The sequence below is a fragment of the Leishmania braziliensis genome, contig 96, assembly GCF_000002845.2.
Source record: "Leishmania braziliensis MHOM/BR/75/M2904 WGS CADA00000000 data, contig 96, whole genome shotgun sequence".
Taxonomy (NCBI): Eukaryota; Euglenozoa; class Kinetoplastea; order Trypanosomatida; family Trypanosomatidae; genus Leishmania; species Leishmania braziliensis.
The window spans coordinates 1-18,248 of record NW_004057947.1 but is presented as its reverse complement, the minus strand read 5'-3'; the positions used below and the strand labels follow the sequence as shown (position 1 = coordinate 18,248).

The window sequence follows — 18,248 nt, the reverse complement described above, 5'->3', positions numbered from 1 at the left end:
GGGAGACGACGCCCTCCGTGCTCGTAGGTAAGCGGCACACAGTACCGAGCACGCAGTGGACAGGCGCCCGCTGTGGTGGACAACGCGATTTGGTGAGCCGAGACGTGCAGGGGGGAGGAGGGGTACCGGGCTTCGGTGGCAGGCACTGGCGCGAGGACTCCGAGAGCGATGCGAGCGACTCGAGCACGCGTGTATCCACGCACACACACTCCCGCGAGAGCAGGGGTGGAGAGTGAGCGGCTCGATGATGGCACGCACACTCTCCCTCCCGCTCACCCCGGAGTTCATGTTTCCCTTGCCAACCTTTCTATTCCCTGCCATACCACATCGGCTCCCAATGCCTCCCCCCGCGCCGTAGGCACGTGGCCCTGCGATCGCCACGAGTGGCTCGGCATGTGGCGGCGATAGAGGGGGTGGGGGGCTGCCCCACTGCACCACGCCGAGTGGGGAGGCGGGTGCAGGACCCTGGGATACCACGCGCTGAGGTCTCCGCCCGGCCATGAGGAAAGAGTGGGGAGGAGGGGAAGGGAGGGGGAGGCGAGAGAGGGCGAGGACGACCAAAAGTGAGAGGCGGGGGCATGGGAGAGGGCCACACACGCAGGAGGCCAATGCCGCCACAGAGGGGGCAGCGGGCGCTGAGGGGCGGCTGACTGGTGCGTGCGGCAGCGATGGACGGCGGCAGAGGGGGCCGTCGATGCGCGTGTGGCTGTCTGTGCATGGGCGGGGCGCGCAGAAGACCCGGCGCCGGCTGGCGGGTGTGTGCGGGTGTTAGCACCAACAGAAGCAAGAACGCAGGCACGTGAAATAAGAGAAGAGGAGAGGGGCCACGACGGGGGCGTGCGTCTCGCACTGGCGCACGTCAGCGCACATGCACAACCCGTCGTGCATGCGCAGTCACACACGCAGAGCAGCGCAGCGACCCCTACACGAGGAAGGGCAGCACGATAGAGAAGAGAAAATAAGAGGGGACAAGGGGCAAGGAGAGTGAAAGCTGTGGAGCTGAGGTGTGGCCACGTACGCCACGTTGGTGGCTGTCTTTTTTGTCCAATGTTATCAACCTGACCTTTTGGAAGGCACTCGGTAGGGGAGAGTGCGCCTGTGGGGGAGGGAGAGAGGGCGAAGCAAAGGGGGGGGGTAGGCGCAGGGGAAGGGGTTTGTTACCGATGGGAGTGGAGCGGTAGGGAGGCGATTGGGCTTAGCTGTCTCCCGCGAGGATGACGAGATGTTCTTGAATTATACGGACGCGGCGCGGCAATGGGACGTGCGACAAGGCGGACAGCACCGCAGTTGGCGATGCCGCTGATGGCTGCTCCTGGTGCTGCGGAGAAACCTGCGGCCAGGCAGTGGAGGTCTGGGCGCCTGATGCAGCGATGCCGTGAGTGGGAACCACGAGATGTACTTTAAAGGAGCCCTCCGCCATTGTGGGCACTGGCAAGGTGTCATCGGAACCGCGTCGCATGGACACCGAGGCCGTGTACACGACAGGCACGTACGGAAGTGTGTGCGGTGACGGCGACTTCGCAAAGTCTACGGCCTCCTCCTGCACTGTCGTAGCTGATGTTTCTGCAACACGGAATGGGGTAGCCAACGCTCGTGTCATGGGGTTCGCATAGTGCAGATGCACGGCACCACCGCGACAAGCTCCTTCCTGTGTAGAGGTGAGCTGTCTAGCAGCAGATGCGACGCCTGCTGTTGCCGACACACTGCTGTTCTTCACCGTCGGCATCTCCATCGCCTTCACGTCGCCTGCTATACCGCTTACGCTCCTGGTAGCACCGCCGCCGAATGCAAACACCTGTGGCTGTGTCATGCCTTGCAGACGACGAACCTGCTGGGGAGCCAGGTGATACGTCGCAGAGTCGCTCGCCAGCTTTTGGGCTAGGTAGGCGTCATACTCGCTTCGCTTATGTGGGTTCGCCAGCACCTTGTACGCTTGCTGGAGAAGGCACATCCGTTCCTTGTCCAGTTTGCGGTTTGTATTGTACGCCACGCTGTCGTTGTCGTGGTAGCAGCGGTCTGGGTGGTAGCGAGTGAGAAGACGCCGGTACGCGTGCTGAAGCTCGTTTTGTGAGGCACCCATCGGCACGTTGAGAATGTCGTAGAGGGTCTGCATGGCTGCAGCGGGAGACCTCAGCAGCGTGTGATGAGGCGCGAGCGCAGAAAGGGGCAAGGAGGAGAACGGCAACGTGCCACCGTCTAGGCAATTACTTAGCACTCGCCCAAGAGCGAGTGGAAGCTCGTCCCAGAGAGAGAGAGAGAGCGAGACTCAATGACCGCGAGAGAGAAAAGGCGCAGCGGGAAGCAGCAGAGTCAAAGGAGCGAAACCCTTCCACAACAACAACAACAAAGCTGACAAGCCGAGGGATAAGTCAACGAGTGGTGACCCTGGGAAGCAGACGACGGCGACGACGACAGGAAGGGGCTCCCCCCAAGGCAGGGGCACTACACGTACACAGAGGAAGACAAGTGCGCCGCTGGTCTGTGGTTGTGTGTTGCTTGTGTTGGTGAGCGGGGCGCTTTTGAATGAGCGAGAGAGAGAGGGGGTACGGGGGTCCAGAAAGGGGGAGAGAGGAGAGGAGAGGAGAGGGGCCAGGTCAGGCCAGGCCGACACGCACGGGAGGAGGGAAGAGAGGACACAAGGCAAGAGCGAAAAGGACGCAGCCGAAAAGAGACATCGAGCTGAATTGCCGTCCTTCACGCTTATGGAGACTGCGTGTGCGTGTATGTGTGTGTGTGCCAGAGGGGGTGGAGGTGACGGAAGGAGGGGGGCGGGGGGTAGGCGGGAGGGAAGAGATGGCCGGATGGAGAAAAAACAGAGAGAGAAGGGGGTGCGCAAATGTCTACGAAAGAGCGTCGCTGCACGTGTAGGCGTGGATGTGAGAATGGCAAAGCCTCGACTGACATCCACTAGCGGCACTCTTGCAATGGTGAGGGACGCTAGGACTGCTGCTGCCGTTCAAAGCCTAGCAGAAGGAGAGCAAAGACAAGGGGTGGGATGGCACCGTCGTAAACAGCTGCAGTAGGGGTGTGTGTCTTTGGCTTTTCTTTTCGTCTGTATTGGTGCTTCTACAGAGCAATTTTCAGTAGATGGGGGGAGGAGGAGGATGCAGCGACAGAGAAGGGAGACCCTAGCCCAACTACACACACGCACAAATCAAGACACAAGTAGGAATAGGAAAGCACCCAGAGAACTTCCACACAACTGCAAAGACGACGCTCCACTGCGTTACTGTAATCAGGGGGCTGTACTACAGGGGGGGAGATAGACGCCTCACACACCCACTCACCCACCCACACACACGCTGGCCACGTTTCCCGCTCGACTCCAGTGTCTCCTGTGTATCTACGTGCTGCAGCAGCGAGTGCGCAGCGGTGGGGCTCTACATGTCCTACGCACGCCACCTGTAATGTCGGCGGCTTCGTGCAGGAGCAGTTGATCATGAAGATGAAGCTGTACGAGCCGCAGCGCCGGTCTTCGGTTGGAAGGGTTCCATCAACGCTTCCAACCGTTCAGCAGGCTCAAGGTTGACGAAGCCATGGAGTTTCCGTGACCGCAATTGTAGCTCAACAAAACATTTTGCCACGTCGCCGGTACAATCGCGCTCCAGCATTTCGCCACAACACGTCGTCGAGCACTGCCTCCGGAGTTGTGGCGAAAAGACTCAGGGAGGTGGTGTGCCTCTTCGTTGAGGAGCAGTATCCCTCCACGTTTTGCTCGCCTCTCTTTGAGGATGAATTCGAGAAGGGCGGGAAGGGGGGGCGTCTCAGCGAGGGAGCGCATCCGCGTGCGTTCTTCTCGTATACTTCTTTCCTCTGAGCAGCATAAAAGCCAGCGTTAGCGAGCGGTGTGTGTGTGTATATATATATATATATATATATGCGTGTGTGGGTGTGTGCCTCCGTGTGTATATATACATGTCCGTGCTTATGCTTGTGTCAGCAAACGCGGGACTGCTGAGAGGGAGGAGGAGGAGGAGGGGGAGCGCAGGCGCGTATGCGCCCTGTCAGCTTCTGCTCAAACAGTGATCTCCCTGTGCATGTGTGTGTTTTTTTCTTTTTGTCTCTACGGTAAGTGGGAAAACGTGCCGCACTTGCACCCATATGGGACAAGAGGGAGGGAGAAGGTAGCGAAGGAGGGGAGGTGGTGAAGCCGTGTGTAGATGTGTGAGGGTGGGAGTGAGGTAGGAGACGAAGATTCACCTCGGTGGACGCTGCACTGCCGATGTGATGCGCACTTCTCCCCCAACTTCCTCCTCCCTCACACCCTAAGTGCCACAACACGCGCACCTACACACACCCACAGACAAGCAGCGTGAGAGAGGCAGACATACGGTGCGATGGACGAAAAGAGGAAGAGCACGCAGAAATCAGTGGAGGAAAAATAAGGTGAGATACGCACGCACAGGTACACACAACAGCACACCTCCTCCTGTCCGCTTCCCCCCCTTTTCCCTCGTCTGCACAGACAGTTGGGCGTGGAAGAGAAGGTCCCATAGAGGCCCAAGACGGAAGGGGAGGGGGAGGAGGGGCGTTGGTGGCAACTCGGAGTGACACACATGAGGAAGAAAAGCACTCAGCAACAGCAAAAAAGCTATGAAGGGAAAAGACGGTGGGGAGAGGGAGACACACTTCACATCCATCCACACACGAGAGGAGGGGGGGGGGCAGTTCGGTAAGCGTGTGTGTGTGTGTATGTGTATGGGTGAGTGTATCTCCCTCTACGGGCTGGCATTGATGCGACCGCCTGATAATAGTGAAGGGAAGGAGGAGGAGGAGGGTGGGGGGGGGGGGGAAGACGCACGAGAGCGGCGTGAACAGCATAAGCACGAAAACAAGAACGAGACTAGAGGCGTCTCAAGCATGAGGGAAAAGCCGGAGAAAAAGAGCGAGAAAAGCCACACAGGGGGAGAGCGAGAGCGACTCCTGCTGCCCTGACACACACACACACACACACACACACACACACACACACACACACACGCACAGCACCACCGATAAAGGCCACAGTAAGCAGACATAACTCGAGCGAAGACGGAGAGAAGCACAGCCATCATCAAACAAATCCCCTTGCAGCCTTTGCTGGCTCTCTTCCTTCCCCGCCCCCCCACCCTCTCGCTACCACTTCGAGCTGAAACCTGTGAGGCCTTGTCGGTTTTGCATACGGTGCTCGTGCGTTGTGTGCGTGGGGCACGCGTGTTGGCTTTCTTTCATTGTGAGGTGTTTCGCTCGCCCCCCTCCCCCTCCTGTGCCTCTATTGCTCTTTTTCCCCCGTTTTCCCTGCTGCAGGGGACTCTCTTACAGCAGGCGCTCGTCCTCGCCCTGAAGCAGTACGACGGCCGATTCGCCCACACCGGCTTCCACGAGGCGTCTGCCACCAACGATCACCACCATCAGCTCCGCGAAGAAGGCGGTAATGGCCACCGCCAGCGCCGCCCACGTTGCCTGCCACCCTGCCACAACCTTGAACCCCATCTCGCGGAAGGAGACGATGCAGCCGTCGAACGGGCTGCAGTCCCCGAAGAGGCGGTGAGTCAAAATACGCCTAACAGCGCCATCTGAATTCCTCAAGGTGGTCTTGGGTTGCGGAGACAGGCGAGGCTTCGTTCTCAGACGTGGGATTGAGAAGAACCGCCAGTACTGCCACACCTCATGCAGATACCTGCGGCTTGGTTGAGTGAGCGCCGAAGTGGGGGGAAATGAGAAATGGGTCGCGACCATCGGCTCGTACGCTGAGTTTTCACACCACTTGTTCTCGTACATGGCGTGCATGAGGTAGCAGTTCACTCCAGTCGCGATGAGAGCCACTGTCAACAGAGTGCAAATCGGCGCCCCACAGACTGTGCGCACGCGATACCTCGACTGGGTGAAGGTTGGCGACATGTGGAAGACCGCACAGAGAAAGGCCAGAGTGAGGGCGGCGATGCCGAGAAGAGTGGACACTTGCGCCACCTGAAACGCAGTGACCAGGTTGTCGCAATTCTTCAGGAACGACTTCACAGACATGTGCTTCTCCCAGAGGGGGGTGTAGATGTCCGTTGTCCACAGAAACTGTGTGATGGAGGAGTTGAGCTTGTCGACGTTCAGCTGGAAGATGGGCAGCATCGCCGTGGCGCCGAGGTACAGCGCCGCTGCCGCCGCACTGACAACGACGCTGCCCCGCATCACGTTCAACTTTGTACCCTCCGACACCATTGCGTCGTTTTTTTTTTCCTTTTCTTCGAAATGAGCTTCACTTTCCGTCTTGTCGAGCGCGTGTGTGCGTGTTTCTCCGTGGAGAAGGATGCGTGCGCTTCTTGGTGTGCACCGCGACAGCTGATGGCAAGTGGGGAAACAGAAGAGAGATGACGGGACGAACAGGCCTCCCTGGTGAACTCGGCGCTGTTTCTCGTTGCTGTCGGTGTTGCGTTAGAGTTGTCGAGGATGAAAAAAAGGAAAAGAGCGAGTCGAGTGTGTGTACACGTGGGGGAAAGAGGTAGGGTGAGAGAGAGTGTGTGTGTGAGGGAGACGCTATCTCTAACGATGCGAGGTGTGGGTGAAGTGAGCAGCCACCCAGAGACATGGGAGGGGGGGTGAGGGAGGAAGGGTAAGAGCGAGGGAAGAAACAACAACCGAGAGGGAGGGAAGTATCATATGTCTCCGTTACTGTGGGCAAAGTCCTTCACGCCTTTGAATCGCTTACCGTGGCTGCAGGCGAGCTTTCAATGGCGTCCGGAGAAGTGCAGCACCGAAAAGAAAAGCGACGCCAACGAGATGTTTTATTTTCCCTCACCGCTAGTCAGCCAGCGCCCCCTCCCTCCCGCCCCCCACCCACACACTGCACACCCCTGTATGGAGTGTCCGCACCACTCTGTTGTGACGTGCTGGGGAGGCGAGCGGTAAGACAGGCTAATAGGGGCGAGCGAGTGTTGGTAGCACGATGAAACACCAGGAGGAAGAGCATAGGTGTGCGAGAGGTGGGAGAGCGAAGAGGAGAGGGCGGGAAGGTAACACACACACACACACAGACGTGTCGGAGAGAAAGCCAGATCGACACACAAAGAGAGAGGGAGGGGCTGGACTCTGTGGAAGTCAGGGGGATACAAAGAGGTTTTTCCCAACATGTCCGTTCTCTGCCACACCACATCGGCTCCCAATGCCTCCCCCCGCGCCGTAGGCACGTGGCCCTGCGATCGCCACGAGTGGCTCGGCATGTGGCGGCGATAGAGGGGGTGGGGGGCTGCCCCACTGCACCACGCCGAGTGGGGAGGCGGGTGCAGGACCCTGGGATACCACGCGCTGAGGTCTCCACCCGGCCATCTGTGTGAATCATGAAAGGTGGAAAACCGAGACGGAAAAGATGGCGGAGGTGACAGAGGGACGATGTGCTGCCAGCATAGCGCGATATGCGCAGCACCCGACTCGACTAAACGACAACTCGGAGGAATTGTTTGACTTCCACACGTACACTGGCTGATAGCGAAAAGCCCAAACAACGCCAGGAAGCCCTACACGTCTTGATATACTCGACATCAATCCGGTCCAGGTGTTTCTGTGAATCGCAGGTTAGTCAACCGACTTTTCCTCGCCTCCAGCCCCCCCCTTTACCACTCGTCTGCATCCCTTGTTTTCCTGTTCCAGCTTCAACTGGCGCAGCGAAGCAAGACGCGACAGCACGTAATGAGACAAACAAACGCCGCAAGAGCTGCGGGCTGTCGTCAAGACCCCCCCTTATCCTCCCATCCTCACAACCAGCATGTGCTCCAGCGGAACGTCGTTGCTTCTGCGTCGAGAGCGCACGGTGTTGCCGAGTTCTGCGTGGGCAAGTCCTCCGCCTCTGCGTTCATCTCGTGGTGCTGATAGGATGGTGACGCTTCGTCTATGCATGCCGCATGTATGGATGTCACAACAGGCGTGGAGGATTGCAGTGGGAAGCTGTCGGCGACGGGGTGACTGCCGCGTACCAGCCGGGTCGACTCGCACACACCTGGCGGGGTAACAAGGCGACATTATCTGAAGGTATGTGATGCGATGAGGACGACGGGGTACTGGCGACACCCACGCTTTGGCGACCGCTGGCGAGAGCAACTTGGTTGACGCTGCTGTCTCGCAGGAACCGCAGCGGGTTACGGCCTGCGGCACCCGTCCGAAAAGGCAGGAGTAACGCAGCGCCTCCCTTTCCGGCCCTCCAGCGGCGGTGTTACGGGCAGCGCACCTACACGTTGGAGTGGCCCAGTCACCGCCCAGGCGATCATCTGCCATAACGCGCCCCGCCACGTGTGTCTCCGGCGCAGCGGCAACGACGCCAGCCTCACTCCCGACAGCAGGAAATCCGGCTCACGCGGTGGTAGGCGCATTCCTGCTCACCCGCGACGACGGGTTTTGGCTTCTATTCCTGTCGCTGTCGCACTTTTTCGGCTGACATCGCTACGCTGGCGATTGCCGTGTGGCCAAGCGTCGCCGCTGCTGTGCCGCCCCTCTGAGCGGCTTTCTGTGGTTGTGTTTATCTGATCTGTCAAGCCCAAATAATCCGCCGCTGCGGAATGGCGCTGCCTTGTGAGCCTCGACAGCAGTGATGGTGTGACCTTCACACCATCGCTGTCTTTCAGGGGTAGGTGGGTAAGGGGCAATGCCATCCGCCCCGGCACCCTCCCTTCGGGCATCTGCCGACGACGCAGGTTCTGACCCTGGCACTGCAGCGCCAGTCGGATGAAGTGCGGCTGTGCACCGAGAAAGTACCACTGCTACCCCACCACACATCACCAGACACAGTAAGACCTGCTCTCCAGATAGAGGTTGGCGGGCCGACACGTTCGACGATGACGTTGGCAACGACGATGCGGATGGTTTGCTGACAGTGGTTGAGGTGACTAACCTGCGCGGCCCCCGCAACCTCAGCCAGCCTGCGTCATCCTTGCTCTTGTATGGCCAAACAGCCATGACACCGCGCATTGCGTCCGGGGGCAGCTCCACGTTCTTTGATGTTGGGGAGGCAACTTCTCGTGCACCGCATCTCACAGCGCGTCCTCTGCAAGTCCGATTTCCCTTTGAGCAACCAATCGCAAAGGCCGTAGACTTCAGCGGCGAAGTCGGCGCCCGCGTGGAGGCCCAGCGCCAGCGCCGGCACCGGCTGCGACACCTTGCGCTGTGGGTGACTTACCCATGTGTGCACAAGGGTGCAGAGCCACACCAAAAGAGAGAGAGAAAGAGAAAGGGCAAGGGGGTTTCACACGTGCGCCCGGCGGAGCGTCGAGTGCGACGGGCCGGCTGTCATACAGGTTCGTGTGTGCGTCATTTGCGGCGTTGGCCTCCTCGTTCTGCGCGGTGCTGCTGCTGCTGCTGCTGCTATGGCTCCTCCTGCCCCCCCAAAAAAAGTGTAGCTGGGGCGTCGCTGAGAGACATGCGATGAGCTCCTAGACAAGGCTTATCGGAGGTAACACCTGCATCGACTGGCTCGACGTCGGTCGCCTCCTCCACGAGAAGGCGATGAAGGTAGTGGTGGTCCTCGATAGACGGACACGCGTGTCGCCTGTCAGCCGAGGGGTCCCTGCGGCCTTAATGCTTCTCCACTACCATTGACAACAACCCATACTCGCGCAGAGAGCCTACGACCTCCTCATCACGGCAATGCAGGCTCGGACCTAGTGCGCCGGGCTCGAGTTCCCAGTGCAACATTCCTGTGCTCGTTGGAGCTCGACCACGGCTGTGCCAGGCAGTGCCACGAACGCGTCTTTGATGTCGAGGTGTTACTCGCAGGACTGGCTGTCGCGAATGCGATGGAGCCCTTTGAACATCAGGCAATCCGGGCTGGGGGAAGCAGTGACGCGTGAGAGGGGCGTGAAATGTAACACCATAACCGCGCCTTCTTATCAAAGCAGACGGTGCTGTGGCCCTCTCGTGAGGCTCCCGACTCGCCAAACGTGCTCATTCTCTTCTCCCCCTTTTTGCTGTTTGCTCGGCGCTTCTCATCACCCACCACCCCCGGCTCCAAGGGGGTTGTGCGGGTGCATTGGTGAGTGCTGGTGTGCGGGTGCATTATGCACGTCTGCACTTTCGAGGGAGAGAGGCGCACCCGATAGCACTCCCAGACGCACAGACCCACACACAAAACCTTGCCGCGTCGGGCTCTGACAGGGAGCAGCAGATGGAGAGGGTGAAGAGGAGAAGGAGGGGGAGAGGAAAAGGTCGGGGGGGGGGGGGGGAATGGAAAAGAGCGTGATGCCGATTGCTGGCAGCTCCTGCTCGACGCCCATTCTTCTTTGAGCACTCCTCCACCTTTTGGGGAGCTCATTTTGCCGCGCCTCCGCCATACTCAGGGGTCTCGGTTATACTTGAAGCGTCTTTCTAGCCAGGAGCAGACCTCGCTGCCCTCCCCCCGCGCTAGCGGCCACGGAAGTAAACATCGCCGGGGCGCTGGTCAAGCGAAAAACGTCCACATTTCCTCTGCGCCGGCTCGACTGCCTGTGCTCGTCGTGGTCGGAGGCGCGCGGGGGAGAGAGAGGGGAGGGTGGTGGTGGTAGTGGTGGGCGACAACGCGCTGTAGACCGACAGTGCGCCGTCGCATCCTCTTTGGGTGCATCAGATGAAACAATATGGCAGGAGGAGAGGGAATAGGGGAACAAAAAGACTACTGCCCAGCACTCCAAGGAGAGAGGCGCGCCAGGGACAAACGCATCGAAGTCTCGGGCGGGCGGGCGTTTACATTGTTGCTCGTTTGCCGACTCTTTTAGGGTCGGGTGGTGCTTGGGCAGGAAGACGCAGAGCGCTACCACTTCGCCAGGTATTCCTCCTGTGCTGCATAAAGGCGCAGATACCCACAGGAGAGTGAAGAGGGGGGAGGGCGGAGAGGAGGAGAGCACCCCCCCTCCGGCTCTATTCGTTTATACTCCTGTGGCTCCTCACGCATTCAGGCCGCTCCTTTCACGTGGCGTCATCGACCTCCTCCCCATGAACATAGTTCTTCGCGATCCGCGTCGTCTGAGGATACCTCGAAGGCCATTTTAAAGCCTCGCAGCATACTTTCACTTCCTACAGCGGCGCTTTACACGCACAGACGCACGGGTGCGTGTGTAGCCGCCACGTTACCATCGCCTTTGCCTACCGGCTTCCGCTTCGGCCCCCTGTAGGAGCACTACCGTAGGTACAAGTGGTACCGCTGCCAGCGCTGCTGTTGTTCTGCCTCCACTTGGTGCTCGCATACGGGTTCCACCGGAATGCCTTCCGCTGCATGTACGTGTCCTCGTCTACCCGCAGCACTGACTCGCCCTTCGTCTTCGACCCTTCGTTAATGAGGTTAGTAGGGAGCATGCTGGTCGGCGAGAGACGCCGAGGGCTGCTGGCTTCATCTAGAAGCGGCGTCGGTGCGGATTGGGCGAACAACAACGTGCCAGGAAAGTTCGGTGGGGCTAAAGGGCTAAGCGTGAAGGGTCTGCTCGACTTCATGTTAGTCTCCGTCGCTGTCAGCGTCGTCAGTGAGGGGCCAAGCGAGGAGGCACAGTGCGAAGGTGGTTGCAGCGATGCTACCGAAGCGCCGCTGCCCACGTTGATAGCTGTCGTTACCGACGTGCTTCCAGAGGTGATGCGCCGGCGGACGTGAAGCGTCAAGTTTCCAGTGGGTGAGCCGGCGGCCGCCGCCGTGGTGGTGGGGACAATGGCTGGTGTAGTGGTCGGACAAGCAATGGAGCTGCTGGCGGCGCGCGAGCCCATAACGGCGTGCCGCGGTGACAGTGGGCGTATCATCTGTGGGATTTGCGAGATCGGTATGGCAGCCCACGGGGCTGTGGCCACCGCGTCCCCCACCCCGCCTGCGTTTGATGGTAAAGATGCAGTGACTGGTGTGCGGGGCGGTGGAGACCCGATGGGGCCCCAGAAGCGGAAGATGGCTGGAATACCGCCGCGCTCTCTCTGTGGATGAGGCAGTGGCACAAGCTTCGTGATGGCTGTGACAGGGTGGAACGGGGTGCTCGTGGGCAGCGGCGGGTAGTACTCGTTCTCGTGCCGCTTTCCGCCCTGTATGAATGTGTTTCCGCCGCACTGGTAGTAGTAGTACCGACCACCACCGAAGGCACTCTGCTGTCCAGAGTTGCACGCACCGGAGCTGCTGGGTGTGCTGATATGGTTGCATTTGTCGCTGGCCGACTGCTGGAGTGGTGGGTTCAGGAAAGGTGCACGATGAACTGGGGTTGCCAGCAATTCAGTCACGTTCGTGGAGTAGAGGGTCGGCTGGGCCACATTGCTGTCGCACACCAAGAAGCAGCCGGCAGGGCTGCGGGAGCTTGCGAAGTGGCCCTGCTGTGTCTGACTTCCGGTTGTTGCCTTCGTGTTGGCCCGCAGCAGCATTGACTGCTGCTGCGGCGAGGATCTGCTGTAGGCAAAGGCGCCAGTGGTGAGCGATGCTGTCGGGCTGCGGCCACATGAATCGCTGCGGCCGGCGGCGGCATTAGTGCCAGTGTCTCTGCCACGACGGGCGTTGTGTGCAGGAGGAGCGGTGTTCGCGTCTGGCACTGAGCACGAGACGCTGTCTGTATAGAGCGAACTCGCGCAGTGGATCGGTAACATAGGCTCCAATGTCGCGGCAGCCGGCGGCTGCGTCTGAGGATGTTTCTGCGTTGTAATCGTGCGCGAAGATGGCTTCACGGCTAGGTCAGGATGCTGGGGAGGCGAGGAGGCTTGTCCACCAGGATACGGATCCGCATGCAGATTGCCGCTGCCGGTGCCATCGCTGCCCCGCCGCAGTGCTCCTTCTGACTGCGCTACAGGCGTGTCGCTTGTCGGCCACGCAGTTTTGCAACTGGATCGGACAGGCGAGGGGGTAGCAGCAGCAGCAGCAGCAATGGCGAGCACCGGAGACGATAGTGCCGAACTTGCCACACACACGTCACTCGACTGCCGCGCACGCGCCGAGGACGTCGTCGACGTCGCCACCAGTGGCTGCGCTTGCTGACGCGGCGCCTCGGCCTTCTTTCTCTTGTTACGGTTGCGTTCCATGAGCTTCTGTCGTCGCAGCCGCCCCTTCGCAAACTTCGGGATGACGCCATAGAAATAGCGCTGATGATTGTGACGGAAGCTCCAGAGAAAGTAGCGGCCGCCGAGTTGGATAGGACTGCCGTCTGGCAGGCTCAGCCAACCCAGGTCGGTGCGGTCTTCGTAGAAGCGGTTGTCGACGATCCACTTGGTCCAGCTCAGCACCAGCTCGTCCAGTCCGACGCACAGGAGTCTGGCGGACATGGAGGGGTCCACGACGGCGTTGGCGCAGCTCAGGCTGCCGTCAGCAGCTACAGCTACGTTGCCCGCGGCGGTTGGCTCGGCGGTTTCCCCTGGCACCGCGGATGCCATCGCTGCCTCTACCGTCGCAGCAGCAGCGGCTGCGGTTGCCTTCGCGGCAAACCGTCGGCGCAGCTGCATGTGCTCGTAATGCTCCCAGCGGTGCTCTTCGAAATTGAAGACGACCAAGTCCCCATCGCAGAAGTCGTCCGCGGCGTAGGTGAAGACGTGACCGTACTGAGCCAGTTCTCGTGCTTGCTGAGTCGCCAGTGAATCTGCCTCCTCAGCAAGACCATCGTTGCGGCTGTAGTGGTGCGTGTTGGAGGTGCATGATGAGGTTTGCGGCAGGATCATTTTGCGCAGCCGGTGGGCGGCACTCGGCCCGGGGGCCGCCTTGTCCACGTCCGACACGTTGAAGCACGTGATGAGACCACTGCTCTTGAAGCACTCCGCCATCACCTCCATTCCCTCCACCTGCCCAATGACTACCCGCTGGCCGTCGTAGTTGCGCGCTGGGGCGGCACGGATGCCATCCTTCCCGTCGCCGCCCTCGTCGAGGGGTATGTCGACGGTGCTCGGCCGCCGTAGCCGCACTGCACCACCGTAGCTGACGCTTGTGGTGTCCACTGGCTCAATGTACGCCCCAATAAATATGGGCGCTGCGGCGGCGGAGCAGTAGTAGAGCAGCGCCCGAACGCAGTCCTCGCGTAGGAGAAAGAGAAAGTTGCGGCCGCGGGTCGTGGCCAGCATGCCGCACTCGTATAGGGCATGACTGGGGCGCCGTGTGGCTTTGGGCTCCGCCTGCCAACGCTCGTTCTCACGCAGGATGTCGCGCTGAACGTAGCTGGGCCATCCGGTGGTGGTGGCTGCCGCATCAGCACACGTGGCAGCCGCCTGGTCGACACCGCCTTCACCTCGGCTACCGACACAGTTGCTCTTGTCGGCGGCTACGCCAGCTGCAACGGCGGCAGCCAGCTGTGTGACTGTCCTCTTCGCTACCTGGTCAGCGCTAGCGTCGTAGTCGAAGAGCGTGCAGAGCGACAGCGGCGCATGCGGCTCAAGTCGAGAGGAAAAGAGTTGAAAGTTTGGCCGCGGCGGCACCTCTGGTCGGTGAAGCTGCTGCTGCACCTCCTGCTGTTTCCCTGCACTACTCGCCTCCACTGCTTGTGCTGCTGCTGCTGTTGCCTTCTTGAGCAAGGAACCACTTGCCACGGCGGTATCAGCGACAGCAGCGTGTGCGCGGCGGTTCTCCTCTTCTTCCATGCGCACGTCTGGATCGTCGTCGTCGCTATCTACGGAGGGTCCCATCGCTTCGGCTTCCTTATCGTTGCCCTGCCCGCTGGTGACACGCCCCGGCGCGGCGTTTGAGAAGGTGGCAGAGGACTCGCCAGATGACTCCCCGCCATCGTCGCTACCACCACTGCAGTGCTGATGACCACTGTAGTGATTGTCGACCGTAGCAGACGGTCCGCCCATCACGCTCGCCGCTACAGGACTGCACCAGGCCTCGCCTCTTGTCTTGCTCGTATCCCCTGCGCGAGCCGAAGTCAATGAGGCGGTTGCAGACGCGGCATTTTGGGCTGTGGATGGCGCCGGTGGGGACGACGAGGCTGAACAGAAGGAGGAGGACACCTCCAGGTTCCTGTGCTGCAGCTTCTTGCTCTTCTCTCGATCTGCGGCAATCTTGGCAGCCGCGTTGTTCTCACCGACGTCCTCACTGGCGTCCCGCTCCCCGCCCTCTTCGTCTGTGCCATCCTCGTCGTCTTCGTCTTCCTCGACTTGGTCGCGCGGGCCGTGACCCTCTGGTCGCCCGATCGTGACCTCCTCGAGAGCTCGTGTGAGGTGGAGACTGCGCAGCTCAGCGCCGTCGCCTTCCACCAGCTTCAAGTGGCCCCGCTTGTCCTTTCTCTTGTCGCTCATGCCTTGCCTCGGTGCGTCTGTCATTAGCCCGGCTCTGTCGACGGACTCGCGCGTTGCCACCGCTGCCTCTGCTCCTTCATCACTCGACTGAGGCGCCGGTGGCGACGTGCTTAGGTGTGACAGGTCTGCGGCGGCACACACGGTGGAGGGTTGCCCGTGGCGCGAGATCGCTGTCGCTGCACCGTTTAATGACGTTGCGGAATGCACGGAGCGACTCTCTGGGGGACTGCTGCTACCCCCAACGGCCGAGTACACGGCCGTCTTCAGCAGCAACGGTGACGTCGCCGACGAGGAGCCTGCAGGGCCGGTGCAGACACTGCCGCCCTCTCGGCCACCGCAGGTACCCGTAGTCGTCCTCCGACTCATTGCGGTGCCTGTGCTGGTGACCTCGTCTGTCTGCTCGCGCTGCCGCACCGTCCGCTCTGGTGGGGTGAAGTTGCGCGTCATGTAGAGGTTCGCGTTGATGAAGTTGTAGAAGTTATTCTCCCGGTCAACGACGTCGAGCCAGTTGCGCAGCAGCAGATCGCCATCGTCCACTTCGGCCACCGCTGCCTTGGCTCTAAAGAAGGTCTCCCGCACCATCTGCAGGTACGGGATATTTGACAGCACACACATCGACCAGATAGGCCGCGTCAGGGCATCCCTGAGCCCCGCCTGCCGACACATGGGACGATATGACAATAACGTGACAAGCGCGGCGCGGTTGACAATCTTGTCACCGACCGAGCCCTCGATGAAGCGGCACACTCGCATTACCGGCGGCTTGGGCTCAAGCTGCTCGATGTAGGCGTCCTCGGCCGCCTCGTCCTCCTGCTCGTACCCGCGCAGCCACGGTGTGCCACGGCTGCGGGACGGCAACAGGCCATCCAAGCCGACCACGCGAACAGGCATGATGTTGATGATAAATTCCTCCTCGCCCTCCTCGTCAACCTGCTCTGTGTTCGAGGTCACCTCGTCCATGTCGTCTTTCTCCTCAGGCAAATCGAGGCCACTGTCAGTGTGTCGCCCCCGTGCGGCGCGGCGAAGCGCACGGGTAGACTTTAGCCGGCACAGATGAGTGTAGTCCAGCCGCTGCGTCGCCTGTTCCCCGCAGCGCGCACACCAGCCGTAGCGCACGGGCGGCGCAAGCTCCGGCTCACAACCCGCGAACGCCGAGGACGACGCCCCGGCATGCCTGCTGCTCGACGCCGGGAACGCAGGCGGCATTGGCGGTTTCTCGGAGTACACCATGTCATGCAGACACCGTCCGCGGACGATCGGGGTCTGCGAGATTGGCGTCGTACCGGCGGCCAGTACCGTAGACGGCGCCACGCTTCCTGCCGCTGCTTCTCCTTCTTGAGAGTCAGGAGTAGCGACAGCGGTGGCCGTCTGGGGTTGTCGTTTGGCAAAGTAGGCAAAGTGGTACAACACGCCGTGCTCTTCGACAAGGTGGACGCGGCCGTCGCGGTACTGTGGGTCATCTTCGAAGTGGTAGTGGCGACGCTCCACAACGGGCAGCGGCGCCACGCGCTGCTGTTGGAAGGAAGATCCGTCGGCGCAGATGCCGATGCCGGTAGAGCGGACGTCGTGGAACGCTGGGGCGACGTAGGGGATGAAATGCTTGCGGCAATACTCGGCGCGCATCTCTTCCTCTTCTTCCGTTGTCATGCGCAGGGCTATCGCCCGGGGAAGTGGATACAAGAACTTTGCCGGCGGCGAAGGTGGTGGCATCGCCGAGGATGTGGCTGATTCAGCGACGAGCGGGCTGTGGGTTGCAGCTGCCTCCACGCCGGCGCCTGGACTCCTCTTCACCGTCCTTTCTTGGTCCCGCTGCTGCATCGCACTCGTGCCTGTGGCTGACTGAGAAGAGTCGTCGCCACTGTTGTCGACGGCACCGTGGCCGCCGCTTGTCTCGCAGCGTCTCTTACTGCTACTGTCTTGTTGCTGCCCTTTGGACAAGTGCGGTAATGCGGCCCGCCAGCGCTGCTCCTGCTCGAGTAGAGCGCACATCTGCGAGTCCGTGTCGACGAGGGTGCCTTCCATCGGCTCTGTCACGAGCACACGGTACAGTTCTTCGATGTCTTCAACAGAGGGGCGGAGGTGCTGGCCAAAGCGCGGTGAACGCGGCAAGGCAACGCTGCCGTACTCGAGCACTTTCTCGTGGATCTCGTCATCGTAGTAGTGCAGGCTCGGGTCTGCCTCGTCCACCTCCGCGCCCCAGTCCACCTCCTGCGCCACCCGAAAGGCCTCTGCGGCATCCTCTGGCATGACGGATGACACCTCCTTCATATCGAAGCAGTACAGGGCCGATTGGTTGTTGCGCGCGTAGAAGAGCTGATGGAAGGCGAGACTGTGCGGGGAGGGAAAGTAATGGTCCGTCATGGGGATGTGGAACACAATGTGCGAGTCGCAGTTCGCGAAGAAGACGGAGGACGGGTCCTCGTTCGACTCCCGACTGGGTAGCGCCCCCATCTTACACCTTCCCTGGTCCTGCAGCTGACCCACAAAGAATACTCAGATAAACTATCAAAAATGGCGGTGGTGTTGCCTGCCTCCACGCTCAACAAATGAAGGGGGGGGGAGCACTTCACCGTCTTATCATTTCCTGCGGTGTAGAGGTAATCCGAGCCATCCTGGGCGAAGACGACGACGCGGGCAGCACCGGTATGACCGCGCCAGCCACATGAGTTGCGGTCGTCTAACGACTCGGCGTGGAGGCCGTACGTCGCCGTTGTCCGTCGTGTGTTGGGAATCCACAGCCGCACGTATCCGTCATAGCCGCCGCTCGCCAGCAGGTTCGCGCGCGGACTGCACGCAACAGCGAGCACTGGGCCACGATGCCCCATGAATCGCATTGTGCGAGTGGTGGCTTTTGCGTTCCACAACATGACCGCTCCATCGGCACCGCCGGACGCCACCTTGGGGATAAGCGGAGACGGCGACAGCGTTGGTTGAAAGTCGACGCTGCAGACACCTTGACGGTGCCCGCGGAAGCACATCTCCAGCGTGGGTCGGAGCGGGTCGGCAAAGCCCGCCACTTGATACGCGCTGTAGGACATTCGGGTTCGTGGAAAAACAAGCCTCACGAGGTGTCTATGGGTAAAGTATTG

General features: G+C 60.7%; 3 protein-coding genes across 3 annotated transcripts; all 3 read right to left on the bottom strand.

Moving 5' to 3' along the window:
* Positions 1 to 1,195: 1,195 nt before the first annotated feature.
* On the bottom strand, positions 1,196 to 2,113 carry LbrM_08_1020 (hypothetical protein, unknown function; the record flags this gene model as incomplete). The annotated part of the gene is made up of 1 exon (XM_001562108.1): positions 1,196 to 2,113. The coding sequence occupies one exon, from the start codon at positions 2,111 to 2,113 to the stop codon at positions 1,196 to 1,198; it is 918 nt and encodes a 305-aa protein (XP_001562158.1).
* Positions 2,114 to 5,295: 3,182 nt separating this feature from the next.
* On the bottom strand, positions 5,296 to 6,192 carry LbrM_08_1010 (hypothetical protein, unknown function; the record flags this gene model as incomplete). Its single annotated transcript, XM_001562107.1, has 1 exon — positions 5,296 to 6,192. One exon carries the CDS (start codon positions 6,190 to 6,192, stop codon positions 5,296 to 5,298), a length of 897 nt encoding a protein of 298 aa, XP_001562157.1.
* Positions 6,193 to 11,073: 4,881 nt separating this feature from the next.
* On the bottom strand, positions 11,074 to 17,610 carry LbrM_08_1000 (hypothetical protein, unknown function; the record flags this gene model as incomplete). Its single annotated transcript, XM_001562106.2, has 1 exon — positions 11,074 to 17,610. One exon carries the CDS (start codon positions 17,608 to 17,610, stop codon positions 11,074 to 11,076), a length of 6,537 nt encoding a protein of 2,178 aa, XP_001562156.1.
* Positions 17,611 to 18,248: the final 638 nt, after the last annotated feature.